The 12,700-nt window shown below is 30.9% G+C and overlaps 1 protein-coding gene across 1 annotated transcript; it reads right to left on the reverse strand.

Moving 5' to 3' along the window:
• Nucleotides 1-467: 467 nt before the first annotated feature.
• LOC112008721 (protein DOWNY MILDEW RESISTANCE 6) lies at nucleotides 468-10,167 on the reverse strand. The gene is made up of 5 exons (XM_065765836.1): nucleotides 9,838-10,167; nucleotides 9,447-9,694; nucleotides 1,872-2,178; nucleotides 1,693-1,710; nucleotides 468-1,396 (listed from the first exon to the last, which is right to left on the reverse strand). Exons 1-5 carry the CDS (start codon nucleotides 10,033-10,035, stop codon nucleotides 1,154-1,156), a joined length of 1,014 nt encoding a protein of 337 aa, XP_065621908.1. The 5' UTR covers nucleotides 10,036-10,167; the 3' UTR covers nucleotides 468-1,153.
• Nucleotides 10,168-12,700: the final 2,533 nt, after the last annotated feature.

Genomic DNA, 12,700 nt, shown 5'->3' on the forward strand with positions numbered 1-12,700 from the left:
AATGAAGCTAGCTTGGCTGGATTGACTGAGGTTGGCTACCTCTTTGTTTGCAAATTTGCTCAGTGCATGTCTCTCATCTGTTAGTTCCTTGTGAGGGACCTTGAGCTGGTAGCTTGTGCTTCATCTGGTCTAAATGGGCTTGCTTTTGCAGATGTGTCTGTGAAGTTTAAGTATTTACTAAAATTTGGTCTTTGTATAGCCTTATGTTTGGTACCTTGGGTTCTCTTTAATGAAATTTTCTGATTCATTAAAAAAAAAAAAAAAAAAAAAATGGTACCTTGGGTTCTCTTTAATGAAATTTTCTGATTCATTAAAAAAAAAAAAAAAAAAAAAGAGATATCATAGCTTCATTGAAAAAATCTAGTAGGATGGGAATAACATTGTGATAATACACTACTGCCAGATATCAGAGCTTCCTTATTGTAATGCAGCTCAACCCTTTTCTACCTTATATTACGCAACATAAGTGACAAGGGAAAAAACTTTCTTTCATACAATAACCATTTCATGAACAGCTAAAATTGTCTGACATAATACAATTATGGAGGGAAGTTCAACTTCACATAACATAACCTTATACAACAGAATGCACCGACAATCAAACATACAGCAAAAAACAATTAAAGGTTCATCTTATGCCCAAAAAAGTTAGAAAAAATTCCTACTTACCATAACAGGTACAATGGGCAGCCTCCTCCAGAGAATATGCATTGTCGCGTATGAAATAGGGCAGAACCCCCGTTATCCCACCAAGACTAGGGTGAATTATAGTCATGCTGCTATGGAGCTTGGCGTAATAAATTGATGGCAGAGGGGGACCAATTCAGCCATGCTGCCATTGAACTTTTCTTAACAAAATGATTACAGTCACCCGCAGAACTTCATTTGCAACAAGAGAAACCCAATATGAGTAGAAAAAAATAGATGAAAAGTACTAGAACAGCAACAACAACAGATTGACTAGTTGAGAGCTTGGATAGACTTAATATTCGGTATCTTATTAGCTTGCTTGCTTCAAGGAGGTAGAAAATGGCTTTAAGCAAATAAGCAAAACTTCAAACAAGCTTATTTGCTTAAAGCCATTTTCTAACTCACTTCAAAGAAAATAAGCAAATAAAATACAAAAAATTAAGACTATCCAAGCCAACACAGGCTAATTCTTGAATAAATCCAAACAGTTGTCTTTCTCCAAGTCCCTACTCCAAAACTTCTTGTAATACTCTGCGTATGTGTAACCCCTGTATACAGCTTCAGATCCATCATCTGTGAGTGAATTGGGGGCGCTGATTAATGCGTCATCACATGGGCAGAGGAACGAAGCTATTGATAGCCTTGGTTTGTCAGCATTGACAATTGCTCGGTGCCAAACACTCTTATAAACCCCATTACTCAATGCCTGCAATGACTCATTGTCATTTTTATATCCTTGACAATAGAATGTGTTTCATGAAAATGACATAAGCATCTTATAGTGCAAATTGATATGCATCTTATAGTACAAATTGTGATGAAAATCAACGTGCTACAAGCTTACTGTGCCATTTGAAATCAAATTATATACTGTTGCAACCTGGCATCTATAATTTTAGTGAGTGATCTACCACAATTCCTTACTCAATTTAACAAGTTGTATTTGTTTGTTTTGTAGCACCATCAACTATAAGAAATTTTGTACAATCAGATTATCGTTACCTGTAACTGATCACCAATGTTAATGACAAAAGCATTTGGGTGCGGATTGACAGCAACCCATTTGCCATCTTTGAGGACTTGAAGGCCAGCTACATGCAGGTCTTGAAGTAGAATTGTGAGGGCATTGGGGTCAGTATGCGCTGGCAATCCATAAGTCAGTTCTGGTTCCGGACACGAATGTTAATGACAAAAGCATTTGGGTGCGGATTGACAGCAACCCATTTGCCATCTTTGAGGACTTGAAGGCCAGCTACATGCAGGTCTTGAAGTAGAATTGTGAGGGCATTGGGGTCAGTATGCGCTGGCAATCCATAAGTCAGTTCTGGTTCCGGACACGGTGGGTAATAGTTTACAGCCATATGCTGTCCTTGTTCTCCCAACACATTCTTTACGCAATCCTTTTCTAGGCCTAAGCTCTCTGATATCAATTCTTCTAATCTGTACCCAAGTTGTCGAACTTCCATGCAATAATTACTCACAATCTCCCTGTTAAAGAGAATGTTACATACATTAGCTCTTTTATATTTTCTCTGCAAAATTTGCCTATTTTATCAAGGGAAAAATGGGAATTGGTGGATAACAAACAAAAAGAATGATCTGCATCAAGAAGAATTGGACTCATTCTATGACCTTCTGTTTATTTTTATTATATTATTTATATATGACCAACTAATTATGTTACCATGAAATGAATAGACTGGGTTCAAATCCTATGTTTGAATTATATAATCAATCAAAGCATGCCAAGACACCTCCAAGACTCATTTTACTTTGGACAAAATGCCCTCCAAACGTGATTTGCAAATGCATGCCATTGCAGGTGATTACGGCATAGTTTCAGCACGCCTGCATCTAAATACATTTTATTATGGTTTCATGGATGTGTTGGCAAATCCTAGAACCAGAATATGTCAAAATTATGTTATGTCAATATAATTGTGTTAAGGTTGAGTCCAGTTTATAACTGTTAAAAAATGATAAGGTTATGATCTACTCCATGATGGTTTGATGATCTTTTACTCATATGTTTTGCATTATAACAAACTTATTGGTCAAACTTGTTTCATTGGAAAGTAAGATTCAGGGCCACTGCTATGGGAAGGCAAGCAAGGCACTTGCTAAGGTTGCAATAAAGATTTTAGCTGTACAAAGTTTTGTATGTAAACTATCTTTTCAAGTGATTTTTCTGCAAGCATCCATAGACAAAAAGATCGCCCAATGATGATCATCTCATGGAAATTGAGAACAAATCAAAGCAAACTGTTCTATTTCTCAATCCTTTTTACTTGCTCCTATGGAACCAACGTTGAGAAGATTGAGAAAAATAAGTCATTCACAACCAATAATAAAGGATTCCTCAAAAGATAACAAAAATGGCTTTTTCTTTGAAAATAATTTTTTTTACTGATTTTCCACCTCGTTATCAAATTGTTGTACTTCCTTGTTTTTTGTTTAGATTTGATATATGTGATTTATCTTTGCTTGTACATGGAATCAGTCATTCACAACCAATACTAAAGGATTCCTCAAAAGTTTGATTAGTAATCCTTTAGATCAGAAAAATGGCTTTTTCTTTGAAAATAATTTTTTTTTTACTGATTTTCCACTTCGTTATCAAATTGTTGTATTTCCTTGTTTTTTGTTTAGATTTGATATATGTGATTTATATTTTCTTGTACATGGAACCCATGATAAACATATGTAATCAATCAACAAACCACTTAGTTTTTTTTTTCTTGGAATGGAAGTCAACAAACCACATAGTTAACTAGGAGACTAAACAGAATTTTTCACTCTCTATCATAGAATGAATTATAAACAAATGGTATGTTCAACTGTTTCAAGCTAGCACCTTAGGTTGAGGGAGGAAGTTTTGAAGTTACCATAGGCAACCTTTAATAGATATATTATGCCATACTGATGTAGTGATGTAGCTGTTTTGGGATTTATATTATGTAGTAGGATACTAAAACCATAACATGTTAGTGCCTTCGCAACAGAGTAGCCATCTCAGTTTTTTAGTCAAAATTAAACAAATGAAGCTTAAAAAAAAAATTGGAATGCACTAGGCTAGCTTGTTGTTATCCAAAATTCATGAAAGCTCCTGTCATTCACCATTTTGTTTTTCATTTATTCTTTGCATAGACCATCCAACATTTCTCTCTCTCTCAGGAAATTATTGTATACTTTCTCCCTCTCATAGTGGGGTGAGTCCCACGCACTATGGGGCCAATTCCTTTGCGAGAGGGAAGAAGCATGCTCTCAAAGTATGCAATAACAACCCCTCTTTAGTTGAGTTGAGTGAAGATGTTGAATTTGGAAAAAGTGAAGTCAAAGTAAGAATTCTAACTAAATGATCATAATGTAGGTATTAAAAAATAAAAATAAAAAACCTCTAGTTAATCATAATTTGACAAAGGATTTCCCTAGGAGGCTAAGACAAAGAATGTTCTTAGAAAACACTATACTTATTAAACACTAATTGTTGAATGATCAAAATGATGATGAAAGCACTGACGTTCAATATTTTTAAATAATAAAATCTTACATACTCAGTGACGAATTGATCCTCAACTTCTATCTCAAAATTATAATAAATTATTAATAATAATGCCTCAAAAAAAAACTTATAATAATAATAATAATAAAGAGAAAATTTTACCGTAAGTTACAGTCAATGTGTGTTAAAAATACTTAGTATTCTAAAAAAAAAAAAATCTATGAAATTTGCAAGACTGTTAACTTGGATTTGTTTTTCCTAGTACCATACCATTTGTGATAACTTAACGATTGTTTGACAAAAATTGGCAAATTAATACTTATACATAAATTCAACACTTATTCTCTCTTTGTTTATAATTTTCTTTTCTAAAAAAAAAAAAATCACTTATTCTTCACCACTCATACTAGCACATGTTAAAATTGCGACAAAAGTTATTTTCACCGAATTTCCCTTTTATTAAATTTGAGATCTCATGTGAGATGGCTCACTTGATAATAAATAAATAAAAATTTGAGAAAGGGATAATAAAAAAAAATTTAAAAACAGTAAACGAAACACTTTAATCAATACCATTATAATCTATATTTGTATGAAAATGAAAATGTAGGTAACAACAATTTGAATTCACCTTTAAAAAAATTTATTATATTTTATAATATTTCGTGAAAGAGAAGAGGAATCTTATAGTATTTTGGTTAATAAAATTTTCAATTACGAGGACAAAAGGTTAGTATTGATCTTTATTCTTTATGAGAAAACAAAAGATCTAACCAAATCATCCCAAGTCACAACATTTTATATATATAAAGTTTTGAAGAAGGTAAAACCAAAGAACGACAAAGGCAGGTAGGCACACAGGTCCACAATGTAATTTGTCATTACCAATTTGGTCACAACATTATGTATTTGATTTCGCTTTCTTCCATATTGTTCGAGTATCCAATTAGGATACCTTTAATTTATTGATTTATTTTATTTAAAAAAATGATTAAGTAAAATAAATTGCACTCTGAAGAGAGAAGGTCTTAAAAATTTGCATCTAATCAAATAAACAAAAAAATAAATCATACCAAACACATACAAAATCATATCAATATGCTAAGATTATTGTAAAGAGTTTTATGACCCAATTGCATTATTCAAAAGTCTCCTATAAATGAGTATCAAAGTCGATTCCCCTTTCCCCCATTTATTATAAGCATCAATTTGCTTAGATATTCATAAACTAAACTCCAAAAACCCTCATAAAAAATAGTTAACAAAAGAAAAAATATTAGAACAAGATCAAACTACTTAAAATAGTGAGATATTGACCACAGAAACTAATAAATTATAAATTATTCACTCATTCATATGGATCATTTGTGTCATTCTCCTAACAAATATAAGTAAATCTTTAAAGATTTTAATAATCATCTGAACTGCGTAGAGTTATAAAATAAAAATGATTAGTTTCTTAGTAATTAAGAGGATTAGCATATCTTTCACAGAATTAAATAAGTTCTACTGAAAACCTACCTAGTAGGGTATTATTATTATATTATAAGCTTTTAATAAGAGTTTCAATGACATTACTTGATCTCATTCGGGACATTCTCGAATAAAATCAAGATTTGAATTTTCCTTTTTCTATTCTTATATACAATAAAAATTATAATTTAAAAAATCAAACTGGCTGATCGAATCGATTCAATTAAAAACTAGTTACCAATCTGGTCCAATAAAAATCCTTAAAATTAATCATAAATTGAAAATCAGAACAAAAAACGGTTCTTTGTTTATACCAATTTTTAAAACCGTGGTAATAATTGAATTTTAAAATATATATATATACATAACAAGTGTACAAAATATTTCTAGAAGAGGCTGAGTTGGCTCCACGCAAAGGAACAATATTAAATTGGATTGGCGGTCAATTGAAGTTAAGGGAATACTGGATTACACCTCAATAATAATAATAATCAATTACAAACCGTGTGATTCAGCTTTCATGACATCAACACGGCTTTTCTCGCTGATGTCAGTAGGAAAAGCCTGGCAAAATTAAATTAAATATGTATAGGTCCAATATTCACCTAGAAACATGTACACAATATTCAATGGCCATGATATCAGCACTGTACCATCAAAGCGGCGTCATCACCATTCAATCAGTAGAAAGAGAAAATTAAGAGGAAAAAGTCTTCAATACATATTTAATTCCTTGGCCCATGTGACCACGCTATCACATATAAACAAAAAGTCTCCCATTAACTGCGCCTAAAATTATGTGCCCCACTCTTTAATGATCTGAAAGAGTCAAGTCAACTAATAACAACGGGCTCAAACTAGTCCTTTTTCCTGGGTTTACCCACTAGTCCGCGTTTAGGGTTAACCGAATTAGTCGTTCATTTCATTATGAATGTGGAAGGAAAAAACATCGTATTAAAGTTTATGGAACTATGTATTAAACGTACGTACCAAAAACACTGTAAAGTTATATTTTTTGTTTTTTACATTAGTGGTAAATCATAGTGATACTGATTAAATTTATGGTAAGATGTAGCATCTAATAATTGTCCTACAACGTGAAGCACTAGGGTATTGGGGTGGAATCCGAATCCGTGTTTGTTGTGTAGAGATTTTGTTTACATTAATTAAGAAGTTAATTAATTGCTTATTTTTGTAAACAATTATATCCTTTCTCGTGAAAGATCAGTCACAGACTCACAGGATGACAGCCAATCTAAATTTGGTCCAATGAAATGGAATCCTCTGGGAATTGTTCTCTGTCACATAAATCTGATAAGTTTAAAAACATATATCACTTTTAGCCGAATTATGTGGAATCCACTAAAGTTTATGCTTTTCGCTTTTCTTTTCTTTTCTTTTTTCTTTTTTTTGCCGTAGTAAATTGACTAAAATTTTCACAGACGAAATAAATGGCTTTCTTTTGTAAGAAGTACCAAAATTTGTATCTCTCACCCAATTGTTGTAATTATAAAGTTATAAAATAAACATATTTATTTATGGGAAAAGTTAAAGGTTTCCTAGAGCATTAATTTAAGATACATTTTTAGAAACTTTTTATAGAAAAAAAATAAATAACTTTTTTAATTCTTTTTATAAAAAAAATTTGTCGAAATTTTACTAAAATTATTTATTAACAATTTTTTTTTTGGGGGAAACATATTAACAATTAATTTAAAGTCATCCCTTAACATGGTCATTTATTTATATATTGATGATGTTTTAGATTAAACAAAACTATGTTTTGATAAGCTAACAAAACACTTTAGCTGTTTTTTTTTTTTTTTGGAAAGAGCTAGTAGGTGGAATCCGAATCCGTGTTTGTTGTGTAGAGATTTTGTTTACATTAATTAAGAAGTTAATTAATTGCTTATTTTTGTAAACAATTATATCCTTTCTCGTGAAAGATCAGTCACAGACTCACAGGATGACAGCCAATCTAAATTTGGTCCAATGAAATGGAATCCTCTGGGAATTGTTCTCTGTCACATAAATCTGATAAGTTTAAAAACATATATCACTTTTAGCCGAATTATGTGGAATCCACTAAAGTTTATGCTTTTCGCTTTTCTTTTCTTTTCTTTTTTCTTTTTTTTGCCGTAGTAAATTGACTAAAATTTTCACAGACGAAATAAATGGCTTTCTTTTGTAAGAAGTACCAAAATTTGTATCTCTCACCCAATTGTTGTAATTATAAAGTTATAAAATAAACATATTTATTTATGGGAAAAGTTAAAGGTTTCCTAGAGCATTAATTTAAGATACATTTTTAGAAACTTTTTATAGAAAAAAAATAAATAACTTTTTTAATTCTTTTTATAAAAAAAATTTGTCGAAATTTTACTAAAATTATTTATTAACAATTTTTTTTTTGGGGGAAACATATTAACAATTAATTTAAAGTCATCCCTTAACATGGTCATTTATTTATATATTGATGATGTTTTAGATTAAACAAAACTATGTTTTGATAAGCTAACAAAACACTTTAGCTGTTTTTTTTTTTTTTTGGAAAGAGCTAGTTTCTAATTTATATGAGCCCTTGTGTTGTTACTTTCGTTCACATGATATCAGAGATTTTAATTACAAGTTGATTATCGATTTTAAACTTGTTAATGTCTCTACTAATTGCAAAAAACCATCACAAAAGACAATTTTTCTTAAAATGGCATGTTTGTGTCTTGTAGCATTGCAAAGAGACAAATTGTCCTGAGCAACAGTTGCTAAAATATGGTCATTTTATATAATTTGTGTTTGTATATGCACATGTGACTACTGGTGTGACATGTTGCAGTATATGCTTGTGTACCAGCGTAGGGAATCGCACCTAGGCAGTGGCACATGGGGCTGTTATTGAACTCTCATTTTTTTTTTTTTTTCCTCCTTTTTTTTTTAATTTTTTTTTTAAATTTTCTTTCCATAAATAAAGGGGGAAATTCGAATCCAGTTTATTCTTCGTGAAAGAATCAAAGAACTTCCATTGAATCATAACCTTGATTAGATATTGTTGTCATGTCAACCATATTATAACATGTTGTCTTCAACAAATGGATCGAAATCTACTTCATGACGAAGAAAATTGCAAAATCCCTAGCTATCTTATAGTTTTGAGGGGAGTTATAACTTATAATGATACATACATGTTTGAGTGAAGTGTGGAGGAAGAAAGAAAGAAAAGGAATGGATTATATGGTATCAAAACGTTTATATGGTCAAAAGCATGAATCCAAACGGAAAGTCCTAGCACTTGCATGCACAAATGAAGCTTGATGCTAATGCAAATACCTAGTAAGATTATGGTACATAATCTCTCTAGGAGCATCCCATAAAATTGAGGTTTTGTGATATTTCAGCATTTAAAAACTTAAAATTGGTGACATATGATGTCAACCATGGAGAAGACAACAAAATATTCAAGAGAATCATATAAAATATATGTATATTGCTAGTGAAACCGTTTTTCAGTTATTTCAGTTATTCTAATTCCTCGTACAGTTAACTATGTTAAATATAACTTTATGTTAACGTGGGTGTCTAGAACTCGAAACTTAAGTTTTAAATATAACTTTCTATTATGATATGTATTTGTTTAATAATAAGTATGATAGAATGATTAATCCCAAAAATTAAATTTTGGATTTTTTTAAGGACCAAAAGAACTTTATGTCGTCACTAAAATAATATTAATATTAATATTCATACTTCAAGAGAGAGAGAGAGAGTGCGGAGGAGAAATACTTACTTGAAATCAGGAGGATTGGAAGGCCACTCCGGCACATATTTGTCCAAAGGATAACAATGAAGTCTAAGATAGTCTCTCCAATTGTGGACTTTTTCCTTGTTCACATTAAAACTTGTAGAAAGTCTCATCGTCTTTGATGGGTCATCTGAGTACAACTTCAACTTCTCTTCCACAGGTAGGCTAAAGAACTCGGTGGCTACTTGTAACATTTGTTCTACTGCCTCCAAAGACACACCATGATTGGTCACCTAATTATATGTCAAAGGAAAAAAAATGACAAATTAGCTATATATATGTGGATGAGAGAGTAAAAAGTGAGTGACTACTAGTGTGTAATTTATGAGAGGGTAAAAGTGAGTGAGTTGAATATGTAATATACTAATATGTGTACCTGAAAAAAGCCATAGGATTTGCAGGCCTCTGCAATTTGTTTGACAACTTGGGATCTATCCTCTAAACCCAAGTCAATGACAGGAACATCATCACAAGCAGAGACTTCAGATAGGCGGGGTCGGTCTGATTCTGGCCTGACATAACTTTCCGGCAAGTTTGAGTAGCGAACTCCGGTGGATAATACCTTGGTGTCCATGTATTGGAAACAAGACAAAAGCAATGGGAAAAATTAATTAATTGGGTTCACAGATGCCTATATCTGCTTTGGCTTCTGAAGTTTCCTGGAAGTGGAGAACTTCTGAATGCGAGTAACTCTACTCTGCCTAATGCTGCTTATTTATATAAATATAAATGCCTTGGGAAAAAAAAAATATATATATATATATATATAAATATATATTTATCAGTTCAAGTTATAGTTGATGTAATTTCATAAGAGTTACACTTTTTATGAATCATTAATTATTATTGATCTAAGTGTCAAAAAATACACATAATAATATCATTATTGAAATTAGTGATTTCAACATTAACTTTTCTCATTAAAGAAAAAAAAAATTTCATATCATCGTCTTCTTCCTCATTTTTCTTTTTACACTATACTTGCCTCCACTATTCATAAAATTCTCAAAATTAAATTGTAAATGCAAGCTATCTTTATTTTGTTTTAATAAACATGATTACCATTTTGCAAATTCATTTATTACGGAGGGAGTATCTTTTTGCCATAACGTAACCACAGAATATGGTTTGAAAAAAGGGGAAATTTTTTTTCATTCATTTGAGTTTTGGCAGTACCTTGAATAAAATGTGTCATGAGGGTTCTAAAAATAATTAGTCTCAACAATCGTTCCCTACTTAAAACTCAAAAAGAAATCTAAAGCAGAATTTTAGCTAACTCGCAGGCCCTGAAGATGTTGAAGTGTACATCCACCAAATCCACTTGGACCACTTCACACTGCTAGGCTAGTCGAAGAGACGATTCTCAAGTGAAAACTGAAGGTAGTATTAATAGAAGATTAACTACTAACAACGCTGATCAGTAGCACAACCACCTCTCCAAGAGTGATCGAAATATGAGTTTCATTTTATCAAAGACCACCTCCATGCTTCTAATCGCATCATTATGGCATCTCCTGCTTCTAATTACTACATTACTCAAAATTAAAGATCAAAATAAATCACAACACCTAGCGACTCTTATAGAACAAGCCAAAAATGTTTCCCAAAAACAAAATACCAAACCAAATGATAAGAAGTGTACTCAGGATAGCAGATACTAGAAATAAATACATTCAATGAGGAACCAATTATTACTTTTTAGCGTTGATCTGGCTATTAAACTTCAAACCCAAGGAAATTGAAAAGTATCAATTGACGACAGATGCATTAAAAAAAAATGCATCTTCATGAATTTGCCAAATATTGCCACCTAGCACAAGGAACAAAAATAGCTTGCAATGCGGATTAACAACATTTACTTTATTAAACTTGCTATGAGCAACATTCCATTATAGTAATGGAACCAAAAGATTTACTCTCAACAGCAGAACAAAGCCTTCGACAATGGAGGATGTCATGATAAGATATTTCTCCAAAACTAATGTGGCTTTGGCCGTATACTTCTAAAATATTCCAGTATCTCAAGACAAAATACTGTTAAGAAATCAATGGTGATGGCCTAAAAGTACAGAGTGCAAGAAGATAGATGTGAGAGAGGATGAGAGAAAGAAAATGACGACGTGGAAGATAGTGGAGAGTTAATGCTATAGTTTTCTTTTCTTTCTTTTTTTTTTTTTCTTTTTTTTAATAGGAAGAGTTAATACTTAAATAACTAATTTCTAGGGAGTAATAATGACATTATTATGACTGTTTTTTTACCTTTAGATCTAATAGTAATTAGTGGTCCAAAAAATATCCAAAATATGTGTAACTTGAATCCATCTCATATATATATATATATGAAAAAATTGAGGTACAATACTTTAGGTATTGTCCTTATATTTCATTCTTAACATTCAGCTATGTAGCTACTTAACTAAAAAATACACTTTTATCCTATGAGAAAAAATACACATAGCAGAATTTTAAGATGAGAACATAAGAAACAACACATAAGTACTTTACCTAACTTTTGCCCAAATGTATATATATATATATATACTTGGTTTGGAAAAAAAGTTTGGAGAGAAACTCTCTAAACTTATCTCTTTTTCTTTTTTCTTTTTTCTTTTTTCTTTTTTCTTTTTTTAAATTGAAAGTGAATTTTGAAAATTTGACCGTTAAATTCTATGTTCTTTATGTTCTTAATATGCATGTCAAATTTCGTTCAAAGCAGATGTTATTTACCATTCGATCAATAAGCTTATTTTTGTGCATAATTTTTTACCACAAATAATTGAAATTTAAACATGTCATTGATGATATAGCTATTGATTTTTATTTTTTTTTGAAATTTTGTAAGTATAGAGAATATAATAAGAATATGCAATCCACTGATTAGATTTTCACAATTCACATTTAATAAAAAGATATAAGGGAAAAAGTTTTTCTCCAAACTAATTTTTAAAAAAAAAAAAAAAAAAATAAAATTATACCACATAAGCTTTCAAGTCCTTACAATTTCTCATGTCATTATTGTAATATATATTTTTAATTGATTTTAAATAATCTTTGTTTTATTTTAAATCCTCCATTAGAATTTTGCTATGTCACACTTTCTTTAAATGGTAAAATAGATAGTTCTATACAAACACAATAACAATACTTACCTATTAATAACTAATATTAATTTTTATATCTAAACCAAAAAAAAAAAGAGAGAGAGAGAGGGAAAAAAATCATTTTTTTTAAACATTCCG

This window comes from Quercus suber, unplaced genomic scaffold (genome assembly GCF_002906115.3).
Source record: "Quercus suber isolate HL8 unplaced genomic scaffold, Cork oak 2.0 scaffold_657, whole genome shotgun sequence".
In the NCBI taxonomy this organism is placed as follows: Eukaryota; Viridiplantae; Streptophyta; class Magnoliopsida; order Fagales; family Fagaceae; genus Quercus; species Quercus suber.

What these genes read in the sequence shown, in the direction of transcription:
- LOC112008721 (XM_065765836.1), bottom strand. Translation starts at nt 10,035, where the DNA reads ATGGACACCAAGGTATTATCCACCGGAGTTCGCTACTCAAACTTGCCG. An exon ending in AATCCTATGGCTTTTTTCAG is followed by an intron (nt 9,695 to 9,837) that starts GTACACATATTA and finishes ACATATAATTAG; the next exon opens with GTGACCAATCATGGTGTGTC. An exon ending in TCCAATCCTCCTGATTTCAA is followed by an intron (nt 2,179 to 9,446) that starts GTAAGTATTTCT and finishes TCTCTTTAACAG; the next exon opens with GGAGATTGTGAGTAATTATT.